The sequence below is a fragment of the Oryzias latipes genome, chromosome 10, assembly GCF_053564925.1.
Source record: "Oryzias latipes strain Hd-rR chromosome 10, Olatipes_Hd-rR_3.1".
Lineage (NCBI taxonomy): Eukaryota > Metazoa > Chordata > Actinopteri > Beloniformes > Adrianichthyidae > Oryzias > Oryzias latipes.
The window spans coordinates 13,204,999-13,219,834 of record NC_136246.1 but is presented as its reverse complement, the minus strand read 5'-3'; the positions used below and the strand labels follow the sequence as shown (position 1 = coordinate 13,219,834).

The window sequence follows — 14,836 nt, the reverse complement described above, 5'->3', positions numbered from 1 at the left end:
AGCCTGAACTCTGCGCTTGTTTTTCAAATAAAGATAAACCAAGGCTATTCTCCTGACATGAAGCTAATCCATATCTGCCATTGCAAGGGCGCTAAAGAGCCACACCGTTTCAGTTTCATGCCAAATTGCGAGATTTCCACGGCCTCAACATGTTGCACCAAGCCTCTTGCGACTGTCTGTGGCAGACATGCACTGGTAAAGAGCAAAAAAGGAAGAAGAAGACCCTCCCTACTTGTCCATTGTGGACACCATGGGCTGAACCTGCATTTAGTTTGATCTTGAACATGCCTCATATGCCTGGTATGTACCTGGCTTTAGAGGCAGACTAAGTCTCATAGCTAACATGTTTGTATGTGAGGACAGACTGATCTTGTACACACTTGCTGTATGTGTTTTTATGTGATTCATCTTTTTCAGTACAGTTGATCATGATAGTACTTTGATTTTTTCACAGAAAACTACAGCTCCACTCATCCCCAATGAACACACCCCTGATGATGCTAAACCAAACATCGCTGCCTCAGCAGAGAAAACCTCCTCCCACAAAGCCAAGAGCCCTCCCCCTAAAGAGGAGCAGCCTCCATTACCAACGGTGCCGCCCCTGGCTTCACCCGAGACAGATGCAGAGACGTCAATTTCCAAGGATAAGATGTATTAGCTGCATGGGGTTGGCAGCTTGTCCTAGAGCTCCTCCTTTAGCATCCCTTCTCTTTGCAAACTGGACTGTTAATAATCAATGTCTGTATACCAGGCAGGTGACACAGTTATTCCCGACTCTTGTCCCTGATTTCCTGAAGAGCGGATCTTCTGCTGCCTCTTGGCTCATCTTCCCGGCATTCACTGCAGATGTCTGATTGACGCTTAGGTCCCGGAGGAGGAGGAGTGATTCAAGAAGAGGTCAGCAGCATTCTATCTCCTGAAGAACTGCACTGGAAATCCATAAAAGGGAGAAAAGACTGCAGAAAACCTCTGCTTTTACTCTGATGAGACATTTGATCCTTACTAAAACTGTAACATTAATGTGAGAGGCCGGGTCATGTCATATACGCCATGCATCGGATGGACAAAAGAGCAATCAATGGCTTTTGAACAGATGTGGAATACAGGACAGTCATCTCTCTTGTGCATACATTACCTGTCCTATGCAAACTACAGGAAGGCTGGACAAGCAGCTTTGAAGAATGTGGATGAAGATCAAACCTCACACGATGTGAAGATGGAAAGTGAAGACACTAAGAAAAACTGCGGGCTCCTTCCATACAAAGTCTATTCTATCTTCTGATTCAGTTCAGGTGTCACTTAAGTGCACCTAATCTTTTCACTTTTTGTAAAATGATAGCAACCAGATCAATGTCTACCCTTCCTGTTATGTATAATCAAGTATGCAGTGTGATGTAAAACAGTGACAAAATTATTTGCAGGTTCTCTGCGTCTTTAAGCCGCAGGATGCGAGACAGAAAAGGCCTGATGAGCAAAGACACACATAGTGACAGTGCCTTATTGAAAAAGCTGCCTCAGCAGCAGCTAAAAAGCCCTTCAGTGTTAAAGTAGGAAGAAATGAATCAGCCGAGTCATTAGATATTTACATAACCCGTTTCATTGGAAACAAGTATGTGCCCCTTCACTAAATCTGAAAATAAAGCTTGAAGCAGCTGTTATGGCGAGCATGACATAATGAAAACAATGGGGAGCCGTTAGCATGCATTGCCATAAAAAATTAAGTTACGTATTTTCAAAAGAAGACAATATGCAAATTAATCATTGTACGCTGTGGCGTGTTTTCCTTACTTTTTCCTTTAAAGCTGAAGTGTCTTCCCTGTTTCCAATGCTACGCTAAGCTAACATTTCTTATCATTTATGACACTAAACTCATTCATTTTATCTTACCAAGAAGCAAATCTGAAGGGATGCATTCTGAAATATTTAAGTGTCATTAAAAAAAAAAGAAACATTTCTGCTTCACACAAATTCATACAAAAATACAAACTCTTTCCCCCCCCCGCAAAAATGGATTTTTCCTCTATAAAGTTTTTGCTGGTGTAAATAGGTACAAGTGGAAGACAGGACTGTGTAAAGTGCACAAGAGATGGGTTATATTTCCTCTATTATTCCTTCTCTTCTTGCAGTATTTTGCCTCTAAATTCAGCTCTTCCTCCTCTGTCACCAGGCTAGCTACTGCAGTGCAGTTGACTGACAGGCTTATTATCACAACACAGAAAGGAGATTCTGTCTTTCCATTCTTATTTTGGTCTGCTTGAGCATCTTCAAAGAGTGGTAAATAGAAAAAGGTCCAACTTAAAAATAGCTTTTAGATAATGTTAGATGATAGGGAGAGTTTGTATTTGTGATTGTGTCATATTCAAGATCGAGTTTGTGTTTGTGAATCTTATCCATGTAGATAATAGCTGACAACTCTGACCAACGTGAGCTGAAATCTCGTAAAAAATTTGAAGGTGCAGAAGATTTCAACACTTGACGCTGTATTTTTGTGTGTGAAGGCATATAACATTCAAGACCAATATCAGGCACCTTTCAAACAAATTAAAGATGACCAAAAACTCCAATGTAAACATTGTTTTTTTAGTAATAATTGGATTTCGTATTAAAACAATGTGTTTGAGTAAATAACCACAGATTCTCGGTAAAAACCCCAAATATAAATTACTAAATAAATTGAGCAAATGCTAAGATTTTGAAGAAATAACCAGTAATAGAGATAATGGCCATCCCTTATGTTGTATATTAATTTCTTATTATATGAATTGTTTAATGGGGGATGATAAAGCTGTGATTCAGTATTACCTGTGTGTGAATTTGTTTAATACACTTTCAGAGAAAAGTAAAAATTTCCAGTTGGATGTAATAGACTTAGAGCATTTAAAAGAAAAAAACAGAATTTCTTTCCGACTTTGACTCGACTCACCGACTTGCAAGAACTCATGCTGTTAATATTAAATCAGATGGAGGTTTGTGTTTTCAAAGCACACGTTAAAGCGACGTTTCAACTTTGTTCTGGCAGTTTGCAGAGCTCTTGTATTTATGAATTCTGTGTTAAAACTACAATCAGATCTGAATGCCCTGATTGTCCTTTTACATTGCATCATGTATACTAACACGGTACATTGATGGAATGCTTATTTATGTTCGCTTTGTTCAGTATCAACACTGTGATTACATGTACTTCATTTAATTTGTTCACTTCTTTTTACATGATTAATGTGTCTGGTAAATAAAACAATGTTGTCTTATAAAGTGAAACTTCCTTGTTTGTTTGTAAAAGTAAGCTGCAATTGGTTTTATAGATTGATTGGGTTACCTCCCAGGATTTTTCAAGAAAGTAAACCACAAAATGCATTTTAAAACAAGAAATGAAAACAGAAGAACACTGATGTAATCATTACTGTAAACATTTAAAAATTATATTAAGAAACATTTCATGGGTTACTGAGGTGTAGAATTTAGCCAATTGAACATGACCTAATGTGCTTTTTTATTAAATATAAAACAAAGCAAATAAAAAAGCTTGCTTGTTATTTGCTATTCTAATCAGTTGTGTTTCTATTTTCACCTAATTAAACGTAATATGAGAAAAATACATGAGTTATTAAGAAAGTGGCACTATTTTGTTATGTGCCTCCCCTTTTTATTTATAATAGTTCAGTCCAACTTCTTACAGTCCCACTCCGATCATCTTTTGATTTATTGTAGAAGAGTTCCTAGTGGTCTGTTAATTATAACTATGCCATTTTAAGGCAAAATTGAAAAACTTGTGTCTTTTTATAGGACATAGTTTCTGCAGGAGTTCATTAGAAATTTGCCTATGAGTTGTGGGTAGGACTGTTGGCGGCGGAGTAAGCCTGTCCCCATTTCCCGTCACCTCACCATTTATATGCACTCCCTCTAGCTTACAGCCCCTCACACCCCCAACCTTACATTATAGGTATAACAAAAATGGTGAGCAATATTGGAGCTATTCAGTTGTAGTTTTGATTCAGACTCCAGCTCAGATGAGGAACACAGACATTCATGGATCTATGTGTCTGCTAGCTTGAGGAACCCATAACATGTCAGTTAAATATGCCTCAAAAACATCTAAACCTCCTTCCTTTCTCTTCAGAAAAATTACCTTATTTGTGTAAGGGGTCTCCGCTGAGGCAATCAGTGGTTGCCTCGGCCGGTTGGCCTCCTCGGTCCCGTCGAGGCCTGACCAGAGCTCTTCTAGGGCCGGCGTCTGGGGGTGGGGGCCTGGGCTTGCTCCGGGGGGGGGCGACGCTTTCTGGCTCCTCTCTCTCTGTGTGGGGTGGGTGGTGCCGGGCCTAGGGTGTCGGCGCCTCCGGGGGTGGGCCCCTGGGCTGGGTGGCCCTGGCCCCTTTGCTGGGGGTGGGCTGGGGGACGGCTGTTTGACCACCGGGGGACAGTCTACCAGCTGTCCCCAACTTACCCCCTTCCTTATATAACCTCATATTAGGGTGAGGGGGTGGGGGGTCTAGCCTGCGATGCGCCTTGGGGGGGGGCTACTTGGGAGTGGCCCCCCTCCTATGGTTGCCGTATGGAGTGGGCCCCCCCTCTTTCGGTTTTATTTGCACCTTAGACATGTAGGGTCCTTGGTAGGGGGGGTGCTTGGACATCACTGCAAGCAAGCAGCAGATGTCCTCCTGGCACCCTACCCGCCAATTTTAACCGGACCTTAGACATTTAGGGCCCCTTGGTGTGTAGGGTGAGGGGACATCACTGTGAGTAATCAGGAGATGTCCCCTTAGTGTCCTACTCGCCAATTTTAACTGCACCCCCCTTAGTACACACACCCCTCCCCCCTCAATATATACATTCAAACATAAACACACACACATGCACACAAACACCCTCTCAAACACCCATACACGCACACACATTTTACAAGGAAGGTGGGACCTGGGTCCATCTGTCCCCTACCCCTTCCCTGGTAGGTGGTGCGGGCCCCTTGGCGATGGCGGCCGTGTCCCTTGGGTGCCGGCTCCCTGGGCCCGGCGGTGCTCTCTCCGCGCGGTGGGGGGGTTCATATTACACCTGAGCCGGGGGTGTTCGTGTCCCTGGGGGGTGGGTCCTGGTCCTTGCCCCTGGGCGCTGGGCCCCGCCAAACTTCCAACATGGCCGAGCCTGGTCGGGCCATATTTATAACATCCCTTGTCGGCCGCCCTTTTTTCCCCGGGGTTCCCCCCTCCCGGGCGGGGGCGGCGGGCCCCTGCCTTGCTCCTACCTGGACCAACCGTGGGCCGGGTGGGTGGCTGCCTGGAGTGCGAGGCGGGTCTCCCTTGGGGGGTCCTGGCTCGTACCTGGGGTCGGGGCGGGGGGATGCCCGGAACTCCTGGGTGGTGGTGGGGTGCTCGTCTGGGGCTGTGGGCGTCCCTCTCCGGTGGGGCCCTGCGTTGGGCTCTTCCGGCGCGGCAGGGGGCTGCTTTCCTGGCTGGGCTGGGGCGGCGCTCTCTTTCCCTCTGCGCCTCCCTGCTCTCTGGCTCTGGGGGCCTCGCGGCGGTCCTGCTGGCCCTGGCCTGGGTGGCGGTCTTGGTCGCCCGGGGGGCGGTTGTTCCCTACCTGTTCCCGTGTGGCGTTGGGGGAATTCCGGCTGCCGCTGCTGCTGCGGCGGGGGTATGGGTGTGGGGGTGGCTGGGCGCTCCTCCTCCTTCTTTTCACATTCCACCATCCATTTTAGAAGAACATAAACACTCACCTGAGCACAGGTGTTAGCTCACCTTTGCACTAATAGTTTGCATGATTGAATGAATGAAAGATTTCACACTAGTTGGTTTAAAGGCATAGGTATGCGTTCGTGAACACTATCTGTTTTGTGTGCATGTTGACATGTGGACATTTTTGCGGCTAGCAGGTGTGTTGATAATATTTGAGTGTGTGTGAACAGGCCCCGCCCTTTTTGTACTACATTTGAACCGTACCGTAACGATAAACAACCAGTAAACCTGTCTGCTCTATGCTGCTTCATGGTCTTACCCCCCTTCCCCTCCTATTATCACCCTCCTACCCCCCCCTCTCTCTAACGTCCCTCTCTCTTCTTCCCCTCTTTCCTTTTCCGTCCGGTCCAACACCAAAGATTTTCAAACATGATTGAAATTAATAAAGGTTGGCCTCAATTACAAAAGGGGTTTATTCAGACATACGTTTGGTTTGTCTGAAGATGAATAACCCCTCTTGTTAAAATAAAATATGTCCAACACAAGAGGCCCTCAGCTCTCATCTGTTTGCCTAGCTGTTGGACAGGACAAGTTAAAAAAAAAAAAAAAAAAAAAAAGAAAAGACATGAACTACAGAATTGCTGTAAAGGAAATTGGAGTCTTATTGCCATCTGCTGGCACAACAGATACACCAGCAACACAAGGTATTCATCTAGTGCAGACCCAGACTGCAATCTGCCTTCAGGGTAAAAAAATCCCCACCAGAGAACAGCAACAGAGCATGAAAAGCTTGTGACACTTGTGTCTTGCAATGCCGCTCACTTATCACTTTTAATAAAGAAATAAAAGTCTCAACAACAATTCAGCTGCTTTAAATTTGAAGAATGTTTCAAATTTATTTATTTACTTAATTATTGATTTATACACATTTGCCAATGGGCCAAAGCCGATTAATAGGCAAAGTCACACACTAAAATCACAAATTCCTCATATAAATATTCCAAATTACTATAATAAAACAGAAAGGTGCATTATTTCAAAACTTAAAAAAGCATAGATGTATGTTAAAAGACACGATTTAAAAGTGTAGGAGTCTGCAGTGAGAAGCCAAAGTGACGACATGAAGAGATACAAACAGAAATTCGACAAAACCGTTAAAACATGAGCAAGTGGAACATGGAATAAAAGAGCTGGTGGTTCGTTGATCAACATGGAGTCCAAAGCAGCCAAACAGAAGAGTCAATCTTGCCGATCATTATGTTCCTCATAAAGGTGAGATCTGATTGAACCCCACATGACTCCAGTGTTGGGACAACACAGGATTTTTTTATTTTGTTTATTTCTCTTATGCAATCAGTTCGATTTTTATATTATTTTTTTAGTTGTTATTTTTCCTTTGATATTTACTGGGAATTTTCTTTAATGAAAAATCCAGTCAATTAGAACCTCAGACCATTAAAAGACTACATTCTCAATATTTTGCTCAACTCTTTTTATTTAACATGTATTTACAACACTTCATCATAAGGACAAACATACATCCGCTCAACACGACTTATTCAAAAACATAAACATATTTTACACTCTTTTGATAAGCAGTGAATACAGGATGGAGCTACATACAGGAGAGAATCCTGAAATGTTAAAGTTGTGCCTTTCAAAAGAAAAAAAAAAGCAATAGGTGTGATAGTTGCATGTTTGGCTGTTTGTTGGAAACCGTCATGTTTGTTCAGTCTTTCAGCCTCATGAAATAAAACCCACAGTCTTTGAAAGCTGAGAAGGAGGAACCTTCTACTAGTTCCTCTCATGGTCCTTCATCCACTGTGAGCTCTTGGAGCTGCTCCTGTACAGCGTCTACCTCCTGAGTCTGATGCTCCTTTTCCTCTGACTCCTGCTCTTGTTTTTCAGTTTCCTGATCCATCTTCTCTGCTTTTGGATCCTCTCGTCCACCCTCTAAGTTCTCAGAGCTCTCGAAGCAGCCTGAATCCCTTGGTTCCTCCCTGGCTTTGTTGCTCTCCTCCTCTTCGTCCGGCTCAGACTCCTCTTCAGCTGTGCGAAACAAAGACATTTTTATCAAAAGTTGGACATTTTTAAATGATTTCTTCTATTGTTTTTTGACTCTGACAAGCGTAAACATCATATATTTTTCCAAAGTTTTACAATCAATAACTTTTTTTTAAACTTTGTGTTAACATTTTCATCCCTTTGATTTAAATCAGTTCCTGCACAATACATGAAAGGCTACCTAACATGGAGGTCAAAATGAATATTAATGAAAAACAGAACAGTTTTTCTATACAAAAATAGAGACAGTTTGCTCATAAACTTCAAAATCTATTCAAAGATCCAGAAAATAAATAGCTTCTATGCTTTTTAGTTGAAGGGAAACCCAAAAATTGATGGAAATTAGAGAAAAAGGGAGAGAAATTAAACAGAAAAGTGAGCAGAGCTGTGATAATCTGAGGCTGAGCTGTTCCCTAATAGACTGTTAAAAAGATTTACAGCATAAACTAAACTAAATATGAAATTACATGGCATTGTTGAATCACCAGCAGGGAAGTGAATGTGTTTTGGTGTGTGTGGACCTACAGTCTCTCAGCATCTCAGTGGCGTTCAGGATCTTGGAGCACTGGTCTGGGTCTGTGATGTTCAGCTCATTCAGGTGGGATTCCTTCAGTCCGGCAAAGTCTTCCAAGCTCTGGAAACCATGCATGGACAGGACCGAACTCAGTTCCTGAAACACAGAAGAGTGTGTCAAAAGCATAGAAGATTTAGTGTATTCTGTTGGTTTCCTCTGCAAGAACATTTGTGTACTTGATTTTTTAAATGCTGTTACCTTCCATTATTGTTAAATCCATATCATAAACTGTGACACTTTTTAAAGAATGTTATGAATCAAACTACAGCCTGTGTTCAGGTGACCTGATCTAACTATAACAGCTGAGGTCTTCGCTTAAAGGCGAAGAGTATTTCCTCACCGTGAGGCCGATGGTGACCAAGACCTCCTCCAGGGTTTTGGGCTTGTTTTTAAATTTCTGGCTGTTGCTGCGTCTCTTCGCCTGAGGGCTTTCATCTGAGAGGAGTGTGACGTAGATGAACTTAAAGGAGCCCATTTTGTTGTTGAGCTTCCCGGTCCAGGTGCCCATGGGAGGCTTGTCTATGATGTGGATGATGTCTCCTTTCTGTATGAAAGCAGACACATCTTATCCTTTTTATCCACCTCTTTTTAAGCGTTCACTGTGTAATTCCGAGCCCATCCGAGTGCAGGAATAACACTTAAAATATGAACGACCAGAAATGCAGATTCAAATCTGTCTGCAAAGATTCACAAGGTCCTCAGAGGATGCTAATGTCAGACGTGTCATGCAGCAGGAGAGACCATCTTCTGCACTCACTTGGAGTTTCAGAGACTCCACGTCGTAGGGGCTTGGAGTGAAATCAGTGTGGACCACAGCACGGCCACAGAACGGGCCATTGTAGGAGATGCCGTTCTCCTCCAGTCTCATGCTGTCTCTCTGACTGTAGCCACTGTCCAGACTCTGTCTGTCGCTGCCTGAAGACAAAAGAAGAAGACTTAGATCCAGGTGGGAGGAAATCCTCCAAAAGGTAGGCATTGATCAATACTTTCTGCATGAATGGTGTTAGTGGGATAATCCCTCTATGGCTCCACTCTGACACATGTGAAACAAAGGATGAGACTTTCTTTACTTTTATTCACATTGTGTTATAGTTATAGTTTTTATGCTTTTCATTTGTAGTGGTTATGAAGATTTCTTTAGGTAATGAGGCCCAGATCCTTGAAAAACCTCTCCCAACTCAGTTTTTGTACTTGGTATCTGTAAAAATCACTTCCAAACCCCTGGCGATCTATTGATTCAAATATGCATCAAACCACTTCAGCTCCGAAATTACCTTTCAGCATCTACTTCAAAGCAAAGACAGAAGCGATATTGTTTTTCAAGTTGGAAATAAATTTAGGTGTGAAAGGGTCTAAAGTATTGTGTTAAATCAACCAGGTAAGTCCGGAATTCAGTGATTTCCTCTGGATGACACCTGGTAAGAGTTCACATGGTGAAAAGATCAGGAAAATGCAGTTTTTAAAAGTAGGTTTAGCCTTTTTTTTTTTTTTAAATAGGGTTACATGTCATGTCTGCACTCAGATGTGACAGGAGACGCTTCAATTAGCAGTTTGGTTCCATCATCGGGCTTACTGGCAGAGAGCTGGCGGCTGATGGGGCTGGGCGTGGTGTCCTCTGAGCCTGTCGAGCAGACAGAGGTCCTCTGTCCTGCACTCAGATCTGGGAGCCAGTCAACAGAGACGGGGGACAATTCCTCACCGCTCTCCCCCTGCGGACAACGAGGTCGACCTTCATATTTAAAGCCTACATCTTATTGTTATTCTCTTTTGGTCTTGCTTCTATTTTTGTGGTCAGAGAAATACAAAACAAAAAAATCCACAACAACCAACTATTTACACTAGTTGAATAAATGCATAAAAGAACAAGATTAAAATGTTTGGGGTTTGTTTTTAACTGTACTTATCTGTAAGTATTTTTATGCTTAATTTTAAATTGTTCTAAATTTTTGGCACTTCCTACATGCAGTGTCTTTTACAGAACTTTTCCTCTCTAAACCAACCAGTGAGCCTGGACAGAATTTTTGTAAACTTTTTTCACTTTGCGAATACAATTATTTAACAATATTAATATTTTTACTAATTATGATTTTATAAATCTGTTAGATTTTACACTGATTGTTATAGGACAAGTAGTCAATGCCCAGAAAGTATTAAAACTGTTATTGCACAAAAGGTTACACACTTTGTTGGTTTAAAAGCTTTTTTAAAGCAGGTATTGATGATTAAAAAATAAAAGCTAAATTATCATAAAAAATATTACATTATCTTATACTACTTGATGCCATAAGAAATTATTTAGTCATAGAATTTCATTTTTTTAAACTTTGGTTATATAACATATTTATTCATAACAGAAATAATATATAACATAAAAAATGTATCTTTGTTTTTTTTAATTTTTTAGATCAACTGTAAATTGCAGGTTCATGTTCTGATGTGCAGTGCAGGAATTTGTCCACCAGATGGCAACATTTTGTAATTTTTACTGTTTACTTTAGTTAGAAATTGAAGTATGCCCTCCTGACTACCAACAATGCCAATGTGTCGTCTATAGAGGATATTTTTAAACCTGAATCTACCAGAAGTTAAGGGGGGGGGGGGGGGGGGGGCTCTGGGAATTGTAGTTTTTGGTGGATTTAACATTTATTTGGCAGGACAGTTTTTTCTTTTTTGCTAGTCAGGAGGGTATTTGAAAGTATATGCATCATACACTTGATTCCCCTTGCATGTTTGTCGGGCTTTGTTTACACATGAGAAGCTCCTTTACCCCTTCCTCAGCCAGAGCCTTCTGAACCATCTTGGATGTTTTGCGAGTCATTGTGCGTGAGATCACGTTGCGCCATTTCTTTCCCAGTTTGCTGCCGCTTTTCACTGCTTCTTCTGCTGTCCCATTTTCTGCCACCTGACAGAAAAGTGGAAACAAGTTTATGAAGATGACTCAGGTTGTTAAAATAAAATAAAATGAACAATTACAATGAACTGAAGCTGAATTAGAAATTAGCATCTATCAGGGCCTTCAGGTGTTTACTTCTCATAAACTTGTAGGTTGGCAGTGTTGTGGTGAAGGGGTTTCTACACATAGTGCAGGGAGCCACAAAGTCACACACAAACAGCTGCACTTTAATGTGGCCGACTGCTTAAAAGCACAGTTACGAAACACTGCATACGAGCTGAGTTCCTGTTCATGAGTAAAAGTATTAAAAGTAGTAAAAGTCTAGTTCTATAAGGAAAAACCATACTAGAGGTCCTGATCTCCTTTCACAATACACTTTTGTGATAGTAATTTGTAAGAATAAAACACGTTTTTAAGCTAATTCTAACAACAAAGACTGTAGCAGAGACAGCAGAGGATTTAAACTAAAGTTCTCAAAAAATATTTTGATGCCAGACTCCATTTTCAGAGCTCGTAGAGTCTTCCATTCTCCTGGGGGGCCTCTACAACAGACTTCTGCTCAGTCTGTCTTGCATAAAGGCTCTCTGCATGACTACTTCTCACCAGAGGACATCCTGTCTGCACGCTGCAGTCATCGGTCCTCTGCACAGCGCTTCTCGTTCTTACTTCCTCTCTGTTTCAGTATTTCGGCACTAACTTCCACTCAGCTTGCCGAATGTTGTTGGCGAGTGACAAATATGCTTTGTGATCTCTGAAGCCCTAACATCTGCTGGCAACTGGAGCAGTGTGTTAAAATTAGGAAGCAGGAGCCTAGCACTTCTGTAGCAACCGTGACTGACAACCATCCTGCCTGTTCCCTTGCATGGTGTCATGCTCCAGGGCGGATGAGCGGTTTACGGTATTGAATGAGGAACTGGATGATATAATATATGTAAGACCCGTCACTTAGGACGCCACACATCTACTTCAAGTGTTGTCATTCTGTGTTGTTTTCTGTGTTTGGGTGGAACTCACACTCTCGTCTAAGGTGAACTCCTTGTCTGATGCAACAGGAGATGTGGGTTTGTTTTTTATGAAGTCCTTGAAGCTGCTGGACCTCTGCAGGGTGAGCTGCAAGCACAAAAAACATGGATGAGTCCAACTTGAATAGAAAGGACCGGTGTAAACAGCAGGAGGCATGTGGAGCACATGTCTGTCTGTTGTTTAGTGGTTTTTGGTGCAACACCAATAAAGAACTTATCTCTTGCAAATGTGTGAACACAAAGAATCTGCAGGCGGTTTACTCAGAAGCAGCAACTTACAATGTTTTTAACTAAACATCTATCAAACCTCCATGACTGCACAATGCAAGTCTTACAAAGAAAAACGTGTTTTTTAATCTCTTGAAAAGTTGAGTGAATTAATTGTAAATGTGAATTTAGATGGACCACATTACAGATAAGATCAGACCTTTTCATGTGCAAGTCTGAGAATAAAAAAAAAAACACTGAAGCAGGAAACCAACAAGTGAGAAACCCACAAGAGGGTAAAATGAAATACAACTTCATCGTATGCACTTGATGAACTTGGTATCTTCAAAGGGCATGCAGACTTCTAAAAAAGAGGACGTTTTGTTGCTGGTACACACCACTTAGATCTGTTTTGACAGCAGGGAATTTTTTTTTTAATATGATGGTCAAAGTAATTTCTGGAGCCTTCAGGCTTATTCTTGTGAGGAAAAACATTTTAGTCACTTGCTAATCTTTTCAGGTTCTTGATATTGCAATAAACCAGCAGGTCACACTTAAGTTTGGTGTAGAAAATGTTTATGAAGAAGAAAGAGTGTTTGAATTGTTTTTGGGAAAGTCTCACATTCAAACCATGTGAGACTAAGATGAACAATATGCTGGAAAATGGTCCTTTGTTGAAATAAGTGCAAAGCAGAGATGTTTGTTTACAACCCCCCAAATCAAGCCATGATGGATGCCTGAAAACACCTGCTCAGCATGGTGGGGTGGGAAGGATGATGTGGGTTTCTTTTGCTTCCAGTGGAGCTGCATCAGAATGACTGGCAAAGAGAAGAATCGGGTTTGGTGGTGGCCTTTCAAAACAAAGATCTCATCTCAGCCGACATGTTGGGGTGACTCTTCAAAAACTGTTCTCAACAAACTGCAATGAACTGCAGCTACTTTTTAGAGAAAGACAAATCAAAAGCAATGACTGCAAGTTTATAAAAGCTACAACGGGTTACACTGGGTTCTGAAGAAAAACTTAGTTTTTCTTAGAGTTTCTCAAAACTTAGATTTTCTTAAAAGTTTAAACTAACTTTCAATCTAACAACTATTGAATAGAAATTTTTAGCGATGAGAAAAGCATCATTTTTCTCATGTGAGGTGAACTCTCTGGCAGCACTGAATAGTCATTTGCCTAGTGTAATCATGAAAATAGAGGAAATTAAAGTTGATGTAAAATGTTTTATTTATTTTTAGTATTTCCTCACCACAGACCATAAAGCAGGGAAAACTTAGCAGCTTTTACAAATAAAGTTTATTTAACATTTTGCTTAGGCAGTCAAAAGCAGCTATTTTGTGCTGTGAGGAAGTGCTTTTGAGAATTTTCCATTTAAACCAAGTCACCCTGCAAAATCTTACTGCAGCTCATCCTTCTGTTTTTGTTGAAACCACAGGAGCTGGGCAAAGCTGCAGTAACTTCTGCCAGCCAATCAATGCAAGCATCCCTATCCCCTGTGGCTGACGCTTTGTGAAAAGCTGAGGCTTCAACCATCAGTGCTCCCTGATCAGCTTGTCCCTTTGAACGTGCCAACACCTGCAGGTCAATGTTTAGCTTTATTTTACTGTTGGAGCTCACAGATGAAGAAGCAACTGATTTTCTTCCAACTCAACTGTCTTTCTGTGACGGTTGTGTTTGCAGAGATAAGACAAAAAAAAAGCCAGCAAGAAGTGTGATGACAAGCCGTGAGTTAGACCACAGAAAAAGAGATGTGGAAGGAAAAAAAAGGGGGCTCTGGTGTTTTGTGTAGGAGGTTCATGCCGGCTGGAGACGAGGGCAACCGAAGCCTGATGTGAGTCAAACCTATGTGCAGCAATGAATCATCCAACCAGAATAGAGGAACTCAAAGAGCACGGGTTGTTGCAGAAAAGTAAAAAATAACTTGAGTAACTATCACGTTTTTTTTATCCATAGCGTTAACTTAAGATGACAGGTTGACAACATTGGAACACAAACTGACTGGGAAGTTATAAAAGACCACATCAGCCATTGCAGTGGCTAAAAGTTGACTTTTTCTAAATAAACTCTGCTTTCTGATGTAAAATAAAAGCTCACCTTCTTCTTCTGCACCTGCTCCTTCTCCGAGGCATTTGAAGGCTTTCGCCTCAGCATCCTCTTCCTCAGTGATCCTCAGACCTTTCCGGACAAAATGCTGAGAAAGCTGCCCTCTTTTTTTGCGAGCAAGTATCAGTGTCACTGTGCTGTCACAGCCAGAGTCAGATCACAGAAGGGCTGAGGTGCACACTGCTGCAGCCGAATGAAGCGCACAAAGCAGGAAGTCACATGACCATGCAGAAACAGAGGAGGCAAACCCTGTTTTTGGAACTCAACCACACGAAGGCCTACGGCTTGGTTACATATGTCACTCAT

At 41.9% G+C, this 14,836-nt stretch overlaps 2 protein-coding genes across 2 annotated transcripts in view; one reads left to right on the top strand and one right to left on the bottom strand.

The window, feature by feature from the left end:
* Window positions 1-3,252, top strand: part of zdhhc9 (zDHHC palmitoyltransferase 9) — a 29,087-nt gene extending 25,835 nt beyond the window's left edge. The window contains exon 9 of the mRNA XM_023959015.2: window positions 455-3,252. Within this exon, the coding sequence (XP_023814783.1) occupies window positions 455-658 (204 nt within the window). The 3' untranslated portion in view covers window positions 659-3,252. The remainder of the gene's footprint in view (window positions 1-454) is intronic.
* A 3,891-nt stretch (window positions 3,253-7,143) lies between these two features.
* On the bottom strand, window positions 7,144-14,714 carry sash3 (SAM and SH3 domain containing 3). Its single transcript, XM_004073093.5, has 8 exons — window positions 14,522-14,714; window positions 12,212-12,307; window positions 11,072-11,206; window positions 9,878-10,013; window positions 9,062-9,219; window positions 8,645-8,848; window positions 8,256-8,400; window positions 7,144-7,715 (listed from the first exon to the last, which is right to left on the bottom strand). Exons 1-8 carry the CDS (start codon window positions 14,576-14,578, stop codon window positions 7,471-7,473), a joined length of 1,176 nt encoding a protein of 391 aa, XP_004073141.1. The 5' UTR covers window positions 14,579-14,714; the 3' UTR covers window positions 7,144-7,470.
* Window positions 14,715-14,836: the final 122 nt, after the last annotated feature.